Source organism: Lonchura striata, chromosome 6, assembly GCF_046129695.1.
Source record: "Lonchura striata isolate bLonStr1 chromosome 6, bLonStr1.mat, whole genome shotgun sequence".
Lineage (NCBI taxonomy): Eukaryota > Metazoa > Chordata > Aves > Passeriformes > Estrildidae > Lonchura > Lonchura striata.
In genome coordinates, this window is record NC_134608.1 from 35,896,037 (window position 1) to 35,918,248 (window position 22,212).

Genomic DNA, 22,212 nt, shown 5'->3' on the forward strand with positions numbered 1-22,212 from the left:
AATGTCTTGAGAGACTGTGATTCAGGAATGGCTGAAAGCCTCTTTACTGCCTACCAGCTATTCTGGGTAAAACAGAGTATAGTTATAATCCCAAGCCGGTTTTGCCAAGCTGCCTAAGCCCTTCCAGTTACCAGTTGTTGATCACTTTCTAAAAGACAACCCTCACAGTTGTTCTGCAGCTGTTTAGCAGAGTGAGAATTGTTGTTGTCTAAGTTTCACATGTTCAATAAAATACTTTATCCTCCATAATAAGGGCAAGTACAGTCTCCTAGAATACAGTAGCTGGCACCATTAATTCTGTCCAAGCCAGTTGTGCTTACTGATCCCTCTTCTCTTCTCTAGAGGAAACAGCTGAATGTCTCTGCAAATGTTAATTCCCAGGCCAGCAGAATACAACAGCTGATTTACTGGTATCATAGTCATTAATAGTTGATAACAACCAAGTGCTGTAAATTTCCAGAATGTTCACATATTGAACAAATGAGAAGCTTTCTACTAATATCCAGAAGCTCTGAAACAAGCCCTAGACAAAGCTCCAAAAACATGCCTTTGATTATCTTGAGACTTTGCAAATCTACGTAGTCCTCTTTGATAAACCAGTACTTGTTTTTCACAAATAGCACTGCAGAAACATTATGCTAGTGCAAGAGAAGTTCCTTCAGAAGCACCTTCCTCCTCATCCATTTTCCTCCTTGCTTACACCTACATTTATTCTCCTTTTATCAGCTTTCATCTTTATCTACATCCCAAATGTGGTTTTCCACAGGTTGAAATCCACAACATGGATTTTTCAATTCTATTTGATCAAGGATTAGCATACCAAGGAGCTACACTACGTATACTATGTATGACTTCACAGAGCCCTAAACACATCCCTCATATGAACTACTTTTTTCTGATTCTAGAAGACCCATTTATATTTGTGCTTCTGTAAGCCATTAGCATTAGTTCTTCTAGCATTAGGGTGCATTAATTAAAAATAGAGAGCAGTTTTTAAATTAATTTGAATTTCAGTTATGAAAAAATACTATTAAGTGATCTGTTAATATTAGGATTCTACTACGCAGGCCAGATTGTCACCCACTGCTGCCTCTTGGTCTGATGCAGCAATCAGTAGCATTTTCAACAAATGTTGCTCATGTGTTTTCTGTCCTTGATTCAGACAGAAATACTTGTCTTGACCATTTCCTGTCAGCAGTTTGAAACTAAAGAAACTTACCTTAGCACAGTTTGAGTTTGATTGTACAAGGATCATTTTGTGTTCTGAATGAGTCATTTGAGCTTTTGTGATCACATTTCTTCCTTCGCCACATTTTTCAGGATGGCTAGTATGTTGGAATCTCACATAACACAGCTTTGTTGATAACAAAATCAGTCTTTTTAAGTGACAGATTTAGTTTTCTTTTCACTAAATATTGCAAATTTTCATGCACATAGGTTGTGAAACAAATAAAAATAAGGGATAACTTGGATTTAATAACTTTTTTCCAAATTTGGAAGTACATTTTAATTAAACTGGAAAAGCCAGCAGTAAGAAGAAATACTTTTAAGTTTATCAGTAGTCTTCATTTAAAAACCCTTTGATCTTTCCTGTTTTGAATTACAATTTTGCACTACAAAGCATATACAACAACATTTTATTTTCAATTTTTCAGTGATGATGTTTTGTATACTAAATTGGGAAAATTCAAGTATTTTTGTTGTGAAACAGACATCTCAGAGTATGACAGAAAAAGCCATACTTATATTAATATTCACTGGTTTCAGATTTCAGAAAGAGTACTAGTAGAACCTTTTTTTTATGTGTAATTGGGAGATATCATTAAATGGAAATAACACACAATAAAAGAAAGAAAGAAACCTCCTACACAGATGTAGGATGCTTATCTAGCAGTGTGGTTCTAAAATAGAAGCTCTTAATTTCCCCAGGTGTGCTGCAGTAAAATATGAAAGATGTGATTTTGACATGGTAATGCACAGCAACAAGATAATTTTCATCTACATAATGCTTGGGTCATTTATAAAAATTAAATAAGTAGTTACACCAAAATAGATTTAAGAAACTGTTACTATCCAAATAAAGACAACAGGAAGATCATTCTCTGCAGCAAGCACTTCAGTATTTTGTTTCTTTCATTAAGGATGAAGAAAAGGCACAGACAGATAAGGAACCAAATCATGAATAAAAGTTTATGATGATCAAATAGTAATAATCAGTATCAGATTAAACTGGTAACATATTGTACTCACTTTTTATGGTATAAGAAGGTTTTCTAAAATCCCAAATGGTTAAAGATCAGGCCCAACATTCATGAGAAGTACTTTTGAGCCTGTGTTTTCTTTACAGAAATCACATCTCAAGGTGGGTTATTGTCATATGGTATTTTTCTTTATTTACTAAAGAAGTTTTTTACCTTAAAATGAATGTGATTCTTCAAGATGTGTCCTACAGGTAGTCTTCTGTGTAAACCTATATCAAAATCAGTAGTTTTGACTAGCAAAGTATGTTTATAGAGCAAAACTTCCTCACCATCACAAAAATTGTTAATGACAGAGCAAATCCAAATCCTACCTATGCCCTTTGGCCTGTCAGAACCCAGATGAAGGTTTTGAAATGATGACAAAGAAAGATGGGTTGAGACATTTCCAAGCATGAAACATCAGAAAACCATGTTACTATTAAAAGTAGCAGTGGTTACTTATCTGTATACTTACCTCTACAGATGAAGCCCACTTTGAGATTAGGCAGTAGCACTTCATGCTGTTGGATGACATTGCACTGAGTGAACAGGGGAGTTTTCTCATTGTCTGGTCTCCTGACTCAGCAACAAGAGCAAGAAATTAATTGAAGTCTAGTAAACTAATAATTTAGAAAACCAGAAGCATCAAATCTACCAGAGATTACTTTGCAGTTGTCGGAGCGTTGGTTGGTAGGATGGTTGGGACAGACGGAGATGAGAGATCTCTGAGGTCAGGTCTTGGAACTTGCAATTTATTACAAAGGGCGTGGGTGCAGGGGTCCTGCTTAGGGCTGCTAGCCACAGCTCCGAGTAGGCCCAAAAGAGCAAGAGAGATAGAGGCAAGAGCCAGAGAGGACAAGAGTAAGAGTAAGAGTAAGAGAATGAAGTTCCCATTACAATATGATAAATCTTCTTCTGTGCTGAATATTCTAATTTTCACTAACCAATCTAGTACCAGATAGAAGTCCTATAGCATTTACATACAACCTATAAGAATCATGACATTACCATTCTGTGTTACATTTTAAACCCTAAAAACTACTCTTTGGACCCCTTCTGCCAAGCTAGTAGGGTCTGCTCTGACCCTTGGACCTGTCTGCAAGCTAGAGGGTATTGTTTCATCAAAAGGGGATTACCTTCAGCCAGTCATACCATTGTTTTCCAGTTGTTCAGTAACAACTTGGTGTCTCAAAGCTTGCTTTCATTTCAATCTTGCTTATAGTTTCTATATTCTCAAAATCTTTTGCCAGGCAATCATATTTATAATGCTTTCCTGTTTCATCTTCCCCAACAGCAATAATTTTTCTAATTGTAGTCTGAAATGGTGCTTTAGAATTTGTAGGATAAGAGAACTGGTTTTGTTGCCCAAGAACATAGGGTTCAACCAAGTTCTTCCACAAGGCTTCTTTATCAGTGTAGAAACACACCTTTTCTCAAGATACCTTACTTCTCTGAAGAATAGATTAAAATTTTTTCTCTTTTTGTACCCTTAGAAAAATGATTCCCCACAGCAGAAGATGACATCTTACTTTCCTATAATATAAGAGACATACTACATCAAAAATAAAGATTTAAACTGTGCTGAGCATTTCTATTCACAGATTCCATGAAAGATGTTTCTTGAGAGATTTCATAGACCACTTTTGCTACACACAGAGGCTAAAGAATCTGCTGTCACTCTGAGCTCATGCACACTCCAGGGAATTTTTACAGCCAAAACACAACTGCACTTCAGTTACATAAGCAACATCTGCATTATTCATCTAGAGAGATTTAAAGACTACTTATTATGGTGATGTTAATTAAAAATAATAAAGAAAAGGCACATATCTGCCAAGAATGAGCTACCCATGAACATGACAATGTGTAAAAGGAGAATTATTATGGCATACACTTATAAATATGACCCATAAGCCCAGCAAATCCTGGAATTTAGATTCCTTTGTACTTTAAAAACACCTAAGCCTCACAGTGTAGGCAGTATGTGTAAGTTTTTGCTTCTATATTAAGAGCAGGTAAACATGAACAAACAGGTGGTTTGGAGTCAGTTAGACACAGTCAGTTAATCTTAAAGGAGGGAAAAAGAAGAAAGCCTCCAGACTTTGATTTTTGAGTTCTATTTTAACTATTAGTTTTGACTCCACTTAAATTGATGGCAATATGATTTTAACCACTCTTAACAAGACAGCTGTTTTGCTTTTACACTTTGTCCAAGCTTACACATGATTTTGGTAGCCCCCAATGATTTTCTATCCACAAGCCTCTTTCCCCCCTTCTTTGTTCTAAAATGATCAAATGGGAATCTTTTTATTTCACCATGTGGTTAAGAAATGTTTTTGCTCTCTCAAATTTGCCTGAAGTTGGTCAGAGGATATCTTGAGGACCTGTTCAGTGATGTATGGCCCTGAATGACATTCCCTATTTGGGTAGGCAGCAGTGATTTGTTGTCCATGACCACAACCATCTTCCAGCTCAAACACATCTTCCATTTCATCTCTGCTCCATCTCTGACTGACTTTAAAATTATCATGTCAATGTTCATTTAGACTTGATTATAAGTGGTAGCAGCTGTTAATCTCTCTTCTGTAACAACTATTCCACAATGGTTGGCTTGCATAGATGGTTTTTATTTTACATGTGGGGTGACTTTGTGCAGCTTAGCTGAGTCTGAGGTGAATCAAGCTAAACCACAAAAAAGCATTTTTAGAGTAGAAAAAGTATCTACAAGCCAAGTCAGTGCAGAATAGCTTTTGCATTTTAAATTCACACCTCAGTTTATTTTACAATAGCTTCACTTAACAAGTACTTAACAAAAGAGACAAGGAGGGGTGTGTGTGTATGTGTGACTATAAAGGATAAACAGCAAACTACAGATAATTGCTGCAACCGCCTCCAGGATAACCTTGTTTGCAGAAGAAACACAGCCACCCTGTGCCAGGCAAGAGAAAATGGAGTTGTGCAGAGACTTTGAAATACTATTTTATGTGTTTAGGTTAAGGGTCTTGGGTTTTTTTTTTTTTTTTTTTTTTTTTTTTTTTTTTTTTTTTACTTTTATCAAACACCAGAAATTGTATTGCCATTATATTATATAATACAGGTGTAAAAATACATGTGCCGATATACAACATATTTTTGTCTTTCCCCACTTTCAATTATTACTAGTCATTGAGATACACAACTTCTAAATAAACAGGAAGTTCTCCAGTAATACATTTCATAATATTTTCCTATTTGCTTATGTAGTGACCTGTGACATTGTTTTCTAAAGGAATTATTTTTGTAATTGTGCTGCTCTTTTCTTGCATAAGTAGGAGGCAAGTCAGTGCTCATTCTTTTGAACACAGGCCTCCTACTCACAAGATGTATCCATTTGAAACTCTGAAGATGATTTAAACCCTGATGACTTGCTTTCAGTGCATTACACCTGCAATCAGGGCACCTGTAATGAGGTCAGACAATACAAGTTGGGGGAAAAACATATGGAAGTATGAATCCCTTTATTAATATACTTAATTTTTCCCCCTCTAGACTATTCCAGTTCCAATGATGTTATTTAAACTAATGTGAAATGCTAAGTTTTGTATATTATGGTGGATCAAACATAAATCATTCACTTAAACCTGTATTACAGTGCTATGGGTCAAGCTACAACAGAAAGGTTTTGACTGCCTTAATGTGAGAGTCAGAGTACAAAGTCATCAGAATCATCAGACTGGAAGAGTTTTTCCATGCTGAAGTAGTCACTTCAGGCTCCAAAGTAATTCCCACCAGCTCAATGGCCACTTCACAGACCTGTCTGTCCTTGTAGCACAGTGAATCACTACAATATAGGGCAAATACACAGAGTAATCATGTCAGACAGTACCAGGACCTAAGCCTCATTCCAGGAAAGCTCTGGATCTTGCTACAACATTTTTTTTTAAGGAAAAAAAAAATCTTCATCCATATTCAAGCACAGAAATAGCACATATATAATAAATACATTATATTGCACACAACAGCAACTTCAGTGAAATTTTAGGAATAGCTACCAAACAACCTTACCGCAGCAATGAACAAAATGTCATCCACTGGAACATGTGAGGAGCAAACATGTCCCAATATTACACAAAGAAATCGTGCCCTCATAAATTGTAAATGCCTTCTCCCAGTACCTCAGTTTGATAAGGCCAAGTGCCGAATCTTGCACTTGGATTACAGCAACTCCATGCAGCACTACAGGGGAAGAGTGACTGGAGGAAAAGGACCTGGGGAGGCTGGTTGGCAGGGGAAGGAACATCAGCCAAAGTGTGCCCAGGTGGCCAGGGAGGCATCCTGGCCTGTGTCAGCAGCAGTGTGGCCAGCAGGACCAGGGATCCAGAGAAGAGCAATGGAGGTGGAGAAGGGTCTGGAGCAGAGGTGTGACGAGTGGCCGAGGGAGCTGGGGGAGTTTATCCTGAGGAAAAGCAGACTTGGCGGGGGATGTGGTGGGGAGAAGCATGCTGCTCTCTACAATTACCTGGAAGGAGATTGTAGCCATGTGAGAATTGGTCTCTCTTCCCAGGCAGTCAGCAACAGGACAAGAAGAGATGGCCTCAAGCTATGCCAGAAGAGGTTCAGGTTGGACATTATGAAGAATTTTTTTACTAAAGGGTTTATTAAGCATTAACTGGAGTCTGGCTGCCTGGGGAAAGGGTGGACTTGCATTCCCTGGAGGCGTTCAGTGAACTGTATGAACACTTAGTGTCCTGTCTAGTAGACAGTGAAAGGCTGATCTTGATGCTCTGGAGGCCTTTTCCACCTTTAATGTTTCTGTGTGATTATGCGATTCAGGGGACACCCACAGCCCCTCACAGCGCCACGGCCGGGCTCGGGCCATCGCCGCTTTAAGCTTGGGCCGCCTCAGCGTTTCCCTGTTTAAGGTCGGCGCGCGTGCGCGCGGGGCCGGGCCGGGCCGGGCCGGGCCGGGCGGGGCGGTGCGGTGCGCGGGGCGGCTCAAGGTGAGCAGGAGGTGCGGGCGAGCCGTAGCTCGGCCGGGGGGGCGTGTGCTTGGTGTGCTGCTACTCTCCTTCCCAGGAGTCGCGTCCTCGGGGATTAGCACGGCCTCGCTGCAGGGCAGGCGGGGGCACAGGTGCGGAAGAGGTTGGGAGAGGCTGCTGGCGTTGCCCGCTCCCTGCAAGGCGAGCTGGAATCGAGCTTTACTGAGCCCCCGATCAGAGCGCGTCCCGGGGCGGGGAGGCATTCCCGAGGAGAGGAGCGGAGCCTACCGCAGCCCCGGGCCGGCCTGTGGGACTGAGCCCCTGCGCTGCCTCTCTCGGGGTCTCTCTCCTGGGCTGCCCTACCTGCTCTCCCGAATGTGGTAATGGCTCGTCTGCAAGGCTCTCTTCAGGGGCTCTTCCACCTTTGGCAGCACTGCTTCCCAGCTTGGTCTTTGGGCATACCTGGATAGTCACTAGGCTCTCTGGGCCGGCTCTCGCGTGGAAGCCTGCAAATTGCATTACAGGCTTCTCAAAAATCCCATCGGGCGATGCTCCTGCCATTCTGGGAGCAATCTGCATTCCTTATGTGAAATTCTGCCAAGAAGAAATAGGCCAAGTTCAAGATGTGGTACCTAACAGCTTTTTTTTTTTTTTTTTTTACACCTAAATCTGAAAAAGTAAAGTTTATACAGCCCTGTTGTATGTAGATATTAGTGTGTATACTTACTAAAACTTTTGATTTGTAGGTCAGTGAAATCTGATAAAAAGCTGAAAGATATTAGGCTTCTTGGGGATATAAAAAAAGAGATGGCTGGATCAAGATCCTACTACTATTGTCTTTTCTTTTCATCTGCTTATTCCTTGGAGGAAAGATTGGAACCTGCCCTCAACACTTATAGTGTGTCAGAAAATCCACATGAAGAAAACACTATGGGAGAGACTTCTCATCAGAGAACATAGAACATCAGGAAATCTAAATTTATTGGTTCAGTTTGTGAAAGTACTTAGCTTTTTATGGCATGTGTTTTACTCCATTCATGACAGTCAGTATTCATTCTGGCTTGCCATTAACAGTCATGAAATGTAGAGCTCCTTATTGGAGCTGGTGGAAACTTTGGTGCTTAATCCATTATGTTTGCTTTTCTATTTCCATTTATCTCACCTTGCCAGTTACAGTTGTCTCTTCTTGTTTTTTCACCAGTCATTCCCACCTCAGTTTGCTTGGTTGTCTCATTCATTATTCCCAGTTTCTTCAGTTCTCTCTCCCTGTTCTATTTTGCTCTTCTCTCTTTTACTGGCCATTAAATTGCTATTCTTGTCACATTTCTCTGTTCTTTCTGATTCCTAGACCCAATTCTTCCTATCTTTCCTTCCTGCATGTTCCTCATTCACAGTTATTCTTGAAATTTCTTTCCTTGAGTTTCCTTTGAGGATTCTTGCTCCAGCTATTTTGACATCACAGTTTCAGAGAACATCCAAATCTTTTTCTCTGTTTAGATTGCCTGCCTTCTTCCTCCTTGCTGCCTGGGCCTGATACAGGACTACCTGTTCTTCCTTTTGCTTTTTAACTAGATTGCATGTGTCATGGGCTTTAATGACTTGGAAGCAGGTGACTTGTTTTGGCAAGGGTATAGGCAACTGAAAACTGCCTTATGGGCAATCTCAGAAACAAGAAGTTCTGGGAACCAAGCCCAGGGCAAACAAACTGAGTATTTTAGTGCTGAAGAATTTATTTAACTTCTTAAAAGGAGTTGTCACATGTCTCTGAAACAGTGGGGAAGGAAAGACAAGGGGAGACAGAGATGAGTAAAACTGGGCTAAAACATATTTGAAACTCCCCTGAGGATGCTGCTCTTGTGCTGCTTAATGCTCTTGAGGTACTCATAGGGTGGATCAGGTGATTAGCATAGCATGTTGATGTTAAACTTGGGATTTTTACTCTATCTGATTTGAAAAGTAAAATCAAATTAGAGTGGTGTTGTTTGGAAAAGCTAAAAAATTATAATTGTGTTGTCTTTTTAAGAAATAGTCAAAAAGATCCTGCACACTGGCACTATGCATGTATTGAAAAGAATTGTGTATATGATACAATTCCCCTTTATTTCACTTTTTAAAGAAAATCTGTTCTCATTTTCTAAAAGCTTTCCTCACCGTGCTAAAAGATGGTGCCTCTACTTATTTTCTTTAGTCACTTCTGTGTTGTTTGTAATATGAGGAAACATTGATTCTTATTGTGTTACTCTGACCATTTGCTTCTGTATTGGTGTTGCTACTTCCACTGTAGGTGCAGTCCTTGCATTTGGAAGTAAATGTCCATCTGCAGTGTTGTATTTGCTGTGGCAGCTGTCACAGAATTAGTGACAATTCAGTTGCCAGTTTCACTTTTTGTCCACCCACTCACAGTATTTGGAAGATCTTCAAATTGAATCAGTACACAGGCTCCTCAAACAAAAGCTGTGAAAACAAACTGGGAAATAAACTGTGGGTTTGTTTTTTTTTTTCCTTCAGAATGTCAGGAATTCAAAGAAGTAGTCTAAACTTACATTGGATAATTTTTCTACTTACATCTTTCTATGCTGCTCTGTATTGCTTTGTCTTTCTTTTAGTATGTTATCTTGATTTTTTTTTTAATATAACTGGTTTTTTTTTCCTCTGTATAATCACAGAAAGTAGATGTTTCAGGAGTATGTTAGTCACAATAAAAGGTATCTTCATCCTCTCTTGTTCAGATTGGGATTTTGTGTTTGCATAATACACATATTTCGTTTCAGGCTAACAAAAATGGAGTCAGCAGTTTTGACAGTGGACTGCTCTGTAAGACATGAGCTGTACAGCAATTCTGCCTGCTCTGTGTGGTTTATAAACAGAGGCTCAAACCTCAGCCATGGGTATGGATAGTAAATATTGAGGAGTGATGTGGTCAGATTTTATGTTAGATGCTGTTGGTTTATATTCACTGCATTCTTAATTCATTGTTTCTGCACAGTGCAGTTTGATTAGTGGTTATAAACTTCAGCTTAGTTGCAAATGTGTGCAAGTCATTTACTAGAGTAGGCTTGTCCTTTTAAACTGCACTGGGCACATCTGACAGTTTATAACATGCTCATTGTATTAGCAGAAATTCTCAGGGGCTGAATCAATTCCTCTGAGGATAACAATTGTACTACTTGAATGTAATTTTGTTGGGCAGGTGTTATCAGGAAGAATTTTGAGTTTTATTCTGAAAAATATTCTGTAAAACAAATCCAGAGTGATGTGCCTGTGATCACACAGGAAGTCCATAGCTGAGTACAGTGCTGAACCTAACATCTGCCAAAGTTTCTCTTAGGCCATCCTTCCTGTTAGGGTTTTACATTATTTATGTTCTAGAGATTGTATCAGCTGTGTGGGTATAAAGATGGATTTTTATTTCACTTTTTAATTGTTAAGTCCTTAATTTTCAGTGCTTATTTTTGTTTATAAATATTAAGTAGTAATTTCATGAAAGTGTGTGGTTTTTTCCTTTTGCTGTAGACTGTTGTTCTACACCATATTGTCCAAAGAACTCTGCAAGTCACTTGTTTTTTCAGCATTATGTGTAAAGACACATTTGAGATTCATTCCTTGTAGCATCCTTAGGTATTGAAATACTGGAAAGAAATTGACTGTTTTTTGACTTTTCCCAAATAAGTAGCTTTTCAAGTGCAAACACAATAAAATGTTAAAGCTTGATTTGTTTCTTTAACAAGATACTTGTGTTTCGAGTCAGCTGTGTGTTTTAGAGCAGAGGGATGGCCAGGGTTCTGCACATTTTCTCCTAATAACTTTTTAATTGTTTTTCAGCATTCCAGACTATAGTTCTTGATGGTTTGTGAGTGCTGTTATGTGAGCACTGTAGCAGTACAGCAGAAGGTTCTGTATTTTGCAGTGTTCAAAGAATAAATGTGTTGGATAAGTGGTGATGATGTACTCTTACTAGGCTCATCTTTTAGATTTGCTCCAATTTGCTGTTCATCAGCAAAATAATCATTATGACAATGATGTCAGCTATCATGTTTCATTCCTTAATGCCCTTTGTTCATATGGAGGTAGTTCATTTATGGCTCTTGGCTTAAAATAGCAATCACATTTTTATTTTGTATTAGATATGAAAGCATGTGGGATTTTTCCCTGTTAAATTAGGGTAATTTCCTCTTAATAACTTCGGGTCTCACAAGTGCAAAATCACAGATTTGCAATCCTCTTTTAAACTGTTGAAATTCAGGGGGAAATTTTTCTGTAGAAGAAATGGAATGATCTCATTCTTTCTCATCTCTGGGCACTGCTAATAGAAAGTTGCTTTTTCTTACAAAACATCTTACACAACAATATCTTTTTATCAGGTACCTGCAGACTGCTATTCTGGTGTGCCTGCCCACCTTTTATTCAAGTGGTGCCTGACTTTGTGTGCAAAGCTGCCTCTGTATCTGTTAGGTGGGACCGGGGTGTTCTCAATCAGCACAGGAAAGCTAATCAGACACCTCTCCCTCTGCTTGGTGGGGTCTGGTGATGGTCCTACAAAGAGCATGGTGCATTACAGTTTTCCTTCTTTCTAGTAGGTGCTACTGGGACACTGTATAAATCAGGACTTTAATAAGATAAACAGGGAAACTCCTTATTCACATGTTGTTTAGTTGGTTTATATGATTCTTTATATCTTCCTTGGGCATGGGTGCTGAAGTTGGGGAGGTCTGTATTTCATCTCCAGTTTCCAAATTGCTGAGTACTTTGCCTCATATTATTTTTTCAAAAAAAATTGTTTCAGGCCTTCAAGCAACACTTTCTTTTGTAGAAATCCAGTGTGAAATTACTGAAAAAGCAGAGATGATTATACAAAGAGTAGTGCTGAATTCACGGCCTGGTATGTATTTCTCTCCACTAAAAAAAGCAATTGTTTGTTCTAATTGTCAGTGCTCAAAAATGATGAGAGTAGAAACAGACACTGATTTGAGATATTGATGTTTATATATCTTAATATTGTATGCAGCTAATTAAAGTCCATTTATTTATATATAAAGTTATCAATTTCCATTAATATAAATAAATATATTTGTAATAAATTTTCTGTTTATTAATAAATATAAATTGTATTAATATAGATACATTTCTATTAAATATATAACATATTTGAACTTCATTTGTTTAATCTGTATATGCACATTTCTAAAATGGGTGAGAAAAAAGGGTTAACATGTAATACATGAGAAAACTAAGTGTAGGGGCTGAAAGTGAAGAAAGATTAGGGCATGTGACATTTTAGTTCTCACATTCTTTTTGCATTGTAAGAGATGTCTAAAATACTTTGTTACTATTAATTTTAGTTTCTGTGTAGTAAATAATGAATCTTTTGTTTCTCTCATGTTTCAAAGGGTTTGTTTTTTAAGTTTACACTGTTGAGGTTTTGTTTACACAAAATACTTATGCATTTGCCTTGTTATGGAGTAGCACAGTATTCTGAGGAGTGAGTTCATAAATTTGGTGTAGAAGACATTAAGTTTTGGAGGGAGTATTGTGTGCTGCTTAATGCTAAAATAGTTTTAAGCATGAAAAACTATTGTGTGACCTGCAATTAAGTCTTTCAAATGGTGCATCAGGAGCCTGCTCTAGCTGTGCAGTCTTTCTGATGTAAAATAGGCAAGGCTGTCTGGCTGTCTCAACACTGCCTCAGAACTGGTGGTTCCAGTTGTCTGGTTGATATGCTGTGTGTGGTACCAACCTGAGGATGAAGCCTCCAGTTCTGGGGTTCTTGCCACAGTTTTATGGGTATTTCTGGGAAGCTTTTAATGTAAGGAAGTCTCTGTGAACGGATGCCCTTGCAGAATGTGCATGTGCAGTGGCTGCAATCTGTATTCCCTCAGTCTCACTTGAGTCAGAAGAGGCAGAAAGGCGAGAGTAGTTGGTTGTAATTTTACACCTGAGTAAATATATAACCTAATTTATTTTAAAAAAGGACTGCCTTAAAAAAAGGCCTTCCCCTGTTGATTAAGGGAAGTTCTGTGTTGATTAATTTATTTGTTTAATTCTAATATAACTCTAGGTAAGAATGGAGTGCCAGTGGCTGAAAACTTCCTACTGGAGCAAAGTACAATAGCAGATACAGTTCCAGCGGGACATGTGCTTGTTAAAACTCTCTATCTCTCAGTGGACCCCTACATGGTAGGTGATGGACTTAGAGCTAAGCCAGATTTAGATTTTTTAAGTATCTTCAACTCTTTAAGTACCTGTCATGATGTTTAACACCAAAATTACCAATTACAGAACAAATATATATGTAGTGTAACATAGTAATTGTATTAATTCTGATGGAGTTACCTTGGAAAGGAATTTGGCATTAATATGCTTGGGATATATACAGGAATTTTTATTGGACCAGGAATAGACTGTAAGCCTTAGTATGCCATTACAGATTTGTTTGTGTCAGCTTTTTCTGAACTTGGCCTTTTTTATATTTTTTTTTCCATTCATGCAAAATTACAGTAATCATGTGGCATAGAGAATTGTGGGTTGAGATGGAAGTGAAGGTAGAAGAAGAACCACACAGATACAGTCTGTAAAAGTATGTTATAAAGAGAATTCTGATAATTTATTCCCTCCATAGATGGTGATAGTAGAAAAAAAAACCAGTCTAGATTTCAAGAAAGTACATTTAGCATGAGAATTAAGGAAAAGTTTAAGAATCTTGAAATACTGACTACGTGGGAAACTGCAAAGAAAATATGTCCTATTTCATTAAACAGATCTCTGTCAGGGATGGTCTATGCATATTTGACTGCCCTTCAGTGCAGAGGCATAGACTAAATGACTCATGGGCATTCTTTTTCAGTCTTGCATTTCTAGGATTCCTTCAGTTGAGGAATGGAATTTGTAGGGTTCTCATCAGACCCAAGCCAGTCCTTGTCAGTTTTGCTGGTGCCTTTGAGCCAACTTTTCTACAACTTTGAGTCTGTAGAATCTGTTGGCTTTGGTAACGCTGCTGTCGGAGATCAGGATGGTCCATCCTCTGTGTGTACTAAACAAACAAAGGGAAATAGTGATCTAAGAAAAGATTATGAATACTTAGGGTTTATTGAGACATTTTTGAGTAGCCCTTTGTGTTTGAAATTTGGAACCCATCTTCATCCCCCACCCAACTTGAAGTGATAAACAAGTTGTGTTCCATCAGAGCCTTTTATTAAAGCCTTGTCTTTCAGCGCTGCCGAATGAATGAGGACACAGGCTCGGATTACTTGCAGCCCTGGCAGCTGTCTGAAGTTGCTGACGGTGGGGGCATCGGGGTAGTGGAGGAGAGCAAGCACCATAACCTTGCTAAAGGAGACTTTGTAACTTCCTTCACTTGGCCCTGGCAGACAGCAGCAATTCTTCATGGAGACTCGCTACAAAAGGTCATGTCAATGCAAAGCCCAGATCGTGACTGTTTTTTCCCTAAGTCCTTTTCCCCCCAACCCCAACCTCTTTTTTCCCTAAATAGCTGCTAGTGACACTATTTTTTAATGCAAGAGAAGCATACTTATTGAAGCAACCAGTTCTCAAAATGCAGATCAACTCATAGATCACAAGATTTATATAAATTTCTTTTTTTTTCATAACAATTTTGCTGGTTAATAGACAGGCCAGTATTATTTTAATTGTTGTTTTAATAAAAAAATTCCCTGAAGCTGCTTCAGTTAAATAATTCTCTTAACTATTTTAATTCTAATAGAACTTGTTCATGAGAGTGTAACTGTAAGACATGAAAGGCTTTAGGTATATTTATTTTTCTGACTTATGTTAGTAAAAGCTTTTACCTGAGTTTTTACATTCACATAAGGAAGGGTATTCAATGTTAAGTTGAAAGTGGAAAGGTTTCACTGTGTAATGGAAATTGTGTTGACTGTTCTCTTGCAACAGAGGTTTGAGAATTTATACTTTCCAATAAACTCCTTCCTTTAGGACTCTTTGTCAATGATCTACAAACACCACATTTGATAAAATGGTGCATTTTTATCCTTTTATGCTAGCATAGGGATAGTTTACCATTGTTGGAAACTTCTTATCTCCCAACTGTTTTTTAACTCTTCCATAATTTAAATTTTTGTGAGTTACTTTGTCTAAAATCTTTTTCTAAAACCACAGAGACATTTTTGTACAGACTTTTTAGAATAGAGCTAGAGATAGTTCATCCCTACCAGTTTTACCTTGTCTGGTAAATATCCTGAATTAGTTTTCTACCCTCAGGCAGTCAAAAAGCAAAACCTCACCTTAGAAACAAATGACCTCCTACCTGCTTTCTGTTCTGCAGCTGGTACCACAGCTTGTAAATGGACGCCTTTCCTACTTTCTGGGTGCAGCTGGCATCACGGGGCTGACGGCCCTGTTGGGAATCAGGGAGAAGGGACACGTGGCCGCAGGTGCAAATCAGACCATGGTGGTGAGCGGAGCCGCCGGTGCCTGCGGCTCTTTGGCTGGCCAGGTAGGTTTAGGGCATACAAACTTACTCTGTTAGCAAGTTTTGTCTTCTGAAACATTCTGGTTATTAAATATGCAGATAAAATCTTTGTAAACATGAGCAGGTATAACCCTGTGGGAATGGCCAGTTTCACAGATTTGGCACACACTCTTACTGTGAAAGACTTGACATATGAAACTCAAGTTTCATTAAATAGGAAGAGAACACAGATGGTGGTGATTACTTGTTGCTAGTACAAGTAAAATAGATGGTGTATATATACATGTATTTATTATACATTTATATGGTAGCCTGCCATCCAACACTGGATTGACTGGAGACTTTAATTTTTTTTTTTGCTGTTGGAAATAGTAATGTGATAAACTCTTTGTGCTGTGTTCCATGACATCCTTTGTGTTTGGAGATTTACAGTCCTTTTATCCTCCTCTGCTTTGCAGAACCTGTTTGGAAAGTGTATGTGCATATCTACAAATATCTCTCTAGATACATATATATACACACAAACAAAATTGTTATTAAGCAAACTTTAGACCTACTAATAAAGAGAAGCTATGAAAAAAGAATGCATGAGCAAGTCTATGAAGATTGTATTTAAATAAATTATTGTCTATTATTTTTTTCCTTTTATTAGTTATGGTACTTGGCAGATTATAGTTTTCTACCATATTTGGTTCTCTAGTACTGGCAGTCATTGGTGATTACACAAACACAGTCTTCTGCAGTCAGTGGGTTTGAAAATATGGCAAATTTTGATAGTACCTGCCCCATGTGTAGTTGAGAGGAGGGAATGACGAGGCAATTGTGTCAGGTGAGATGGGAGCATTTGCTGCCTGGGGTTTAGTGGGATGGCAATAACTGCAACACCCCTTAGGACCCCCTTTTTTCCACTGGTACTTTTATGCAGCTTAATGATCTAATTTGTCTTTATTGTTTGAGGTTTTTGGTTGGTTTGTTTATTTGTTTTTTAACTGTGTGCCTGCAGATTGGCCGTCTGGAGGGCTGCTCTAGAGTGGTGGGGATTGCTGGCACAGATGAAAAGTGCTCCATTTTGGTCCAAGAAATGGGGTTTGATGCTGCTATCAATTACAAGAAGGGGGATGTGGCAAAACAGCTACGTGAACTCTGCCCGGGTGGTGTGGATGTTTACTTTGACAATGTTGGTGGAGACATCAGTGATACAGTTATAAGTCAGGTGATTATTCCAGCTGTCAGGTTTATTCTAGTCATTTTCCAATGTCTGCATGCCCAGCTTTCAATTAATTTATACTGGGGCCCAGCCTGTAATTTAACTAATAATAACAGCAGGCTTCCACTTCAGTGATCAATTTCAGGTGCTGATTCTGGGGGCCCACATGAAGATAACAATTTCCTATATTCCTTCTATTTAGTGCCTTTTAAAATTACACTAGGCTGTTTAGCAGTTGTTTTCTCACTATTGCCTTGCATTTTTGCCTGTTTTAATGTTGTCATAGATTGAATGGGACTGCATGCAATTCTTCCATTCTTTAATAGGAAATATAGCTAGTGAAAATTTTGCAATAATAAGATCTATTGCATCTGAAAAATTTAGTTACTGAGACTGAGGAATGCCATTTTTCTCACTTTATGCTGTCCCAAACAGATGAATCAGAACAGCCATATCATCCTGTGTGGACAGATTTCTCAGTATAACAAAGATGTGCCTTATCCCCCTCCACTGCCTCCTGACATAGAAAAAATACAGCAAGAAAGGAACATCACAAGGTACATTTTTCCTCCAGAACTTGTGACCAGGTTCCAGGTAGATTGTTCATATGGTGTTTGGAAGGTAGTCTGTAATCTGCAGTAGCCACTTGTAATTGGAACAGAATGTTGCCATGCCTAAAAAGGAAAATACAATAATGATATCAGTAGATCCTTTCCCTTACATTTGTCTTTTTCAGCATAAAAATGGGAAAGGATGTTTTTATATAAAATCATAGATGTCAGTTGTTACATTTTGTTTGAGGTTGCTTGATTTAGTCCTTTAATCCCTGACAATTCTTTAGTACAAGGGAAGGTGTTGCCATAGTTCTGTTCTCAGATGTGCAAAGTACCTTCTTTCAAAATGTCGTTGTTCAGACATAAGGCTGCAGCTGATGCAGTGATTTTATTGAAACTGCATTTTTAGTATTTGGGAGGTTATTAGATAATGGAACTAGGTGTGACAGATATATATAGGTAAAACATTTTCATTATGTTCTGACTCTGAATTGCTGAATTTCCTCTTAGGATTCCGATGGAACTAAGGCAGAAATTAAGAGGAGAATCTTAGACTTTTCAGTCTTTGCATTGTGGGACATTTGGGAGATTTTATTCCTGCGCAAATCAATTTATCTCTTCTAATTAAAATCTTTCCTTGTACTGCTGTCTGCCCTTTTAAAAAATGAATAAAATTAGTAAAACATGCATAGTAGAATGCAGTGGAGAATTTAGTCAGTATGTCCCTACAAGTAATTATAACTTTTGATGATAATTTCCATTTCTCAATTGCTATAGAAAACTGTGACAGCAGGATATGCAGAATTCTGGGGAACCTGAAAATTAAGTTATTCTCACCATCTGGCTGTAGGTTCACTAATTATTCTCCCTACCACTTTAAAAAAGAAAAAAAAAGGTAAAAAAATAATAAGAATTTGCTCACATTTTTTTAGATGTTTACTTATTTTGGTGATACTACTTTACTCCTCGATTTTTATTACTCTTCTCTCTGATACGTGAAGAGAATTTACTGTCAAGCTCCCACTGCAGGAAGTTGTCCCAACAAACTGGCAGGGCCCTGAGTTACTTCTTTATAATTCGTGCTCATAACCCTTCAGTTTCAACAAGGCTGTTTTCTGAAAAGATTTTTAAAGATTTTCGAGTACATTGACCTAAGTTTCTTAAACCAAAGCTCATCCTTTTCTTTCACAGGGAAAGATTCTTGGTGTTGAATTACATGGACAAACAAGAAGCTAGTGTATTACAACTCTGCCAGTGGATCCAAGAAGGTAAACTGAAGGTGAGAACTTCTAGGTTTAATCTATGGCCTTTGATACTCTCTCCTACTACAAGAGGACTAATATCTTTTTCTCTGGCTCTCTTACTGTGCCTCAGGATTGAACAGACCTTTTAAAACATGTGTAAGTATAATTGAAAGCTTATTAGGTAGCGCCGTTTTCAAAGGTACTTGCTGAGAATGGTCTGACCATAGTATGACTGACATCTGATTACATGCTGCTCGTGTCTGTATTCTTTATTTCAGCATAGGGTGCAAGTGCTTTTTTACTTAAAGATTCAGACTTTCAACAATATCTACTTTCAAATATCCAATGAGTTAAGTGTCCTGAATGCTTTTGAGGATCTTGTGGAAATTTTACTTTAAGTAAGCTTTATAATCACTCTTTATTACTTTGTAATTGGTACAGGCTTAACTGTGCCTTCCCTGTGAAGTCTGTCTGAATTAGTTTTGTTTCTTCAAGTAATCAGTAATCTTCCTGGGAAAATAGCAAGACATTAAATTTTGGTAGGGGCAGGTATCTCATTGAAGAATTAACCCACTTGCAAATTTATCAGAAAATATTCATGCCTCTCTTGATGAAAGAATCTGGTCCAAACAGAGCCCTGTCTATTGTAGTGAGGAAAGTCTAGATTTTGGTGGTTTCTGTGACAGTTCCTTGGCATGTTTCTAAGAAATGTGAAATGCTCTCTTGTTTGAGGAAAACTGAAAGGACTTGTTTGCATTGACAGGTCAGAGAGACTGTGGTAGAAGGCTTAGCAAACATCGGTGGTAAGATATTTACATCATTTTTTATTATATACGATGACGTTAGACGTTAACTAACTCCTTTGTTTCATTTACCAATTTATATTTTTGTATTTTATCAAAAACATTTTTATGTTATAATAACTTTTTTCACTAATTATTAAAATGTTCTGTAAGAGAATTATTGTATATTTAAAATATCATTGCATATAAATTTAGATTTTGTTGTTGTTGTTGTTTAAGTACAGAGAGGAATTTATTCTTAGCCTGCTACCGTAGCAGCTGGTGATAGTCATCCTGATCTTAGAGGTTTAAAGTGCTGCCCCTTTCTTTGAACTTGTGTGTAAGGAAATGCTTTTTTAAATTCTTGAACTTATACTTTAAAAACACAATATCTAACATGTTGTAAAAATGCTTCCCTTTCAAGGAAGAGGCGAGAATATGATTTAGTCCATTTAGGCATTAATCCCACAAGATTGAAATATAGTAGAATTAAGTGATAACTAAATCTCATATATTTCCATTTATTCTAGTAATTGCTAATTCCTGCTTACTGGTATACATATGTATTTTAAAGTAACTTGGTCAAATATATCAGTCATATATCATACTTTCATACTTTGTTCACTCAAAGATATATTCTTTTGTACCAGCTTCTCCCACTATTTTACAATATTTATAAACCTTTTCTTTCACAAATGTTTGTGTGACCCACAGCATTTGTGGGGTGTCCAGTCATGCCCTGTCTCTTTCCTGTTTGTGTGATATATCACAAAGCAGTAAATGTAGTTTTTAATTTGTACAGGATGAAACAGTTGCTTACAGATAATTTTTTTAAATTATTACACAAAGCTGCCCTTAGCAGTTTATTATAGGCTAATAGTTGTTTTTTTTAATCCTCTCCTTAATTTATAACATGATTAAGGATAAATATTGATTAGGTCCAAAGTGCTATCTCTCCCTTTTAGGGAGCTGCTTAATACATTTGCTTCTACAATTTTTGGTTTCTTTTTTAGAAGCTACTTGGCTTGTTTTGCTTGGCATTAACGTATTTCATTATTTCTCTTGAAGCTGCTTTCCAGTCCATGATGAATGGAGGCAATATTGGAAAACAGATCGTCTCAGTTTCAAAGTAAAAGTCATTGGTTCAAGAAAAATAATAGCATTCTGTCTCTAACAGTGAGCAAGCTTATACTAATTGCCATTTCTTAAATAAACCATTAAGTTGCTCTGTATGTACTGAAAGCAGAGATTTTGGGATGCTAATAAATTAAATTGAACTGGACACAGCAATGCAATCATATATACTCAAAATGAGTAATGTGTTCTTGACATGATTTTGACAGTTGCCACCTACACTTGTAAATATTTAATGGGTGTGGTTTAAAAGAACATCCTGTGTTGTCCCAAGCACAGGCTTATCACCTGGTTGGTGTGTGACACCACTTCACGCACCAAGGTGAGGAATTCCTATTTCTTTATTGTATTCTGTGGAAACTAGGAAATTAGGGGGCAACCTACAAAAGTCTGGCTCATCACCATCAAAATTTTACACTATTTGCACATTTTAGCAAACAGAGCCATCAGTTTTCATTGGTTACAATTGATATAGCTTTCTCATTAATTACTACTCAGATCTTTATATGCCAGTTATATCTCTTTCTTTTCATGCTAATTATTGCACATGTACACTTCTTCCCCCCATTCCATGTGGGGATCTGTTTTAACTTGGTGGTCAGGGGGTCAGTGGTTTTGATCTCCCCTGCCAGGATTACCTTTCCCCAGTTACTGCTCAGTCCTGCTGACTTCACCGCAAGGGCTCTCATCCAGACAGCCCATTTATTTTGGGATTGTGTTCCCTTTTCCTTAATTCAAAGGATTAGCCATGCATACATGTTTCACTGTGCAATTGCTTAATTATAACTGCCTAGCTATAGGTACTGATAAACAGCAAAAAAACTGCAGTTTGATTCAAATCTCGAGGAAGTAAATATCACAATATTTGCTGAAGAGCTACTCCAGAGTGAGCTCATCTCTGGCACCATGAGTTGACACACTTTCCATAAGTAATTGTCCTCTAGACAGTTATTTTTCACAACTGGAACAAAATATGATAGAATTATAATATTCCCAGCACTATTATTTTTATAGGAATTGCTTAGTAATCCACACAAGTCAGCAGTCTATTAAGAGCTGTGATGTGAGGGGTGATTCAGAGTGAGGTCATGCTGAGATACTGAGTCCTTACCATAATAAAGGCAGCTTGATTGCAGTAGCATTCCAGTAGTTAGGTAAGCTGTGGAGGCCAATACAGGCTCTAGCAGCATTAGTTAAAATGGCTTTAGGACAAAAAGATAGGGACAGTCCAAGTAAACCCTGATAACACCAGTGTTTACTATTCTCACAGAAGTATTCCTTTACTTGTGAATCCTGGTTCATGTCACCTCTTAAGAATAAAAAGCCAAAATGAGAAGATTCTTTAAATTAAGTGCCATCAGTTAAAAAAACTACTATTTTTTTTCATCTTGTCCTCCTAATTTCTTAATATTTGCAATAGTGTGGCTCTTCATCTATTATGTATTTTGTACTGTAAGAGGTGTCATTTAACAAAGGGTGATAAATAACTGGTAAGAAAAATCCAGTATGCTCTGGAGGTTGCTTCTCATGGTAATTAGTCCACATGCCTAGTCTTTCACTTCTTTTTGGTTGCTGAGTTTCTTGAGTTGGTGGTTGTGATCTCCTCATGTCAGAATTACCTTTATCCAGTCAGAGCCAATTTCAGCACAG

The 22,212-nt window shown here is 37.7% G+C and overlaps 1 protein-coding gene across 5 annotated transcripts; it reads left to right on the forward strand.

The window, feature by feature from the left end:
• The first annotated feature begins 7,162 nt into the window (after positions 1-7,162).
• PTGR2 (prostaglandin reductase 2) lies at positions 7,163-20,710 on the forward strand. 5 transcript variants are annotated; one of them, XR_002465696.2, is made up of 11 exons: positions 7,163-7,219; positions 11,982-12,077; positions 13,254-13,372; positions 14,407-14,598; positions 15,495-15,665; positions 16,645-16,854; positions 17,284-17,405; positions 18,594-18,681; positions 18,777-18,802; positions 19,410-19,449; positions 20,497-20,660. XR_002465696.2 is itself a non-coding variant. In XM_021533534.2 (10 exons), the coding sequence occupies exons 2-10, from the start codon at positions 12,041-12,043 to the stop codon at positions 20,559-20,561; spliced, it is 1,044 nt and encodes a 347-aa protein (XP_021389209.1). In that variant the 5' UTR covers positions 7,163-7,219; positions 11,982-12,040; the 3' UTR covers positions 20,562-20,710. The 5 variants fall into 5 exon arrangements, 4 of the variants coding, with proteins under 4 accessions (XP_021389209.1, XP_021389211.1, XP_077640270.1 ...); XM_021533534.2 differs by lacking the exon at positions 18,777-18,802 and having other exon boundaries at positions 20,497-20,710; XM_021533536.2 differs by lacking the exon at positions 18,777-18,802 and having other exon boundaries at positions 7,173-7,219; positions 12,009-12,077; positions 20,497-20,710.
• Positions 20,711-22,212: the final 1,502 nt, after the last annotated feature.

What these genes read in the sequence shown, in the direction of transcription:
- PTGR2 (XM_021533534.2), top strand. Translation starts at nt 12,041, where the DNA reads ATGATTATACAAAGAGTAGTGCTGAATTCACGGCCTG. An exon ending in AGTGCTGAATTCACGGCCTG is followed by an intron (nt 12,078 to 13,253) that starts GTATGTATTTCT and finishes ATATAACTCTAG; the next exon opens with GTAAGAATGGAGTGCCAGTG. An exon ending in TCTCAGTGGACCCCTACATG is followed by an intron (nt 13,373 to 14,406) that starts GTAGGTGATGGA and finishes CTTGTCTTTCAG; the next exon opens with CGCTGCCGAATGAATGAGGA.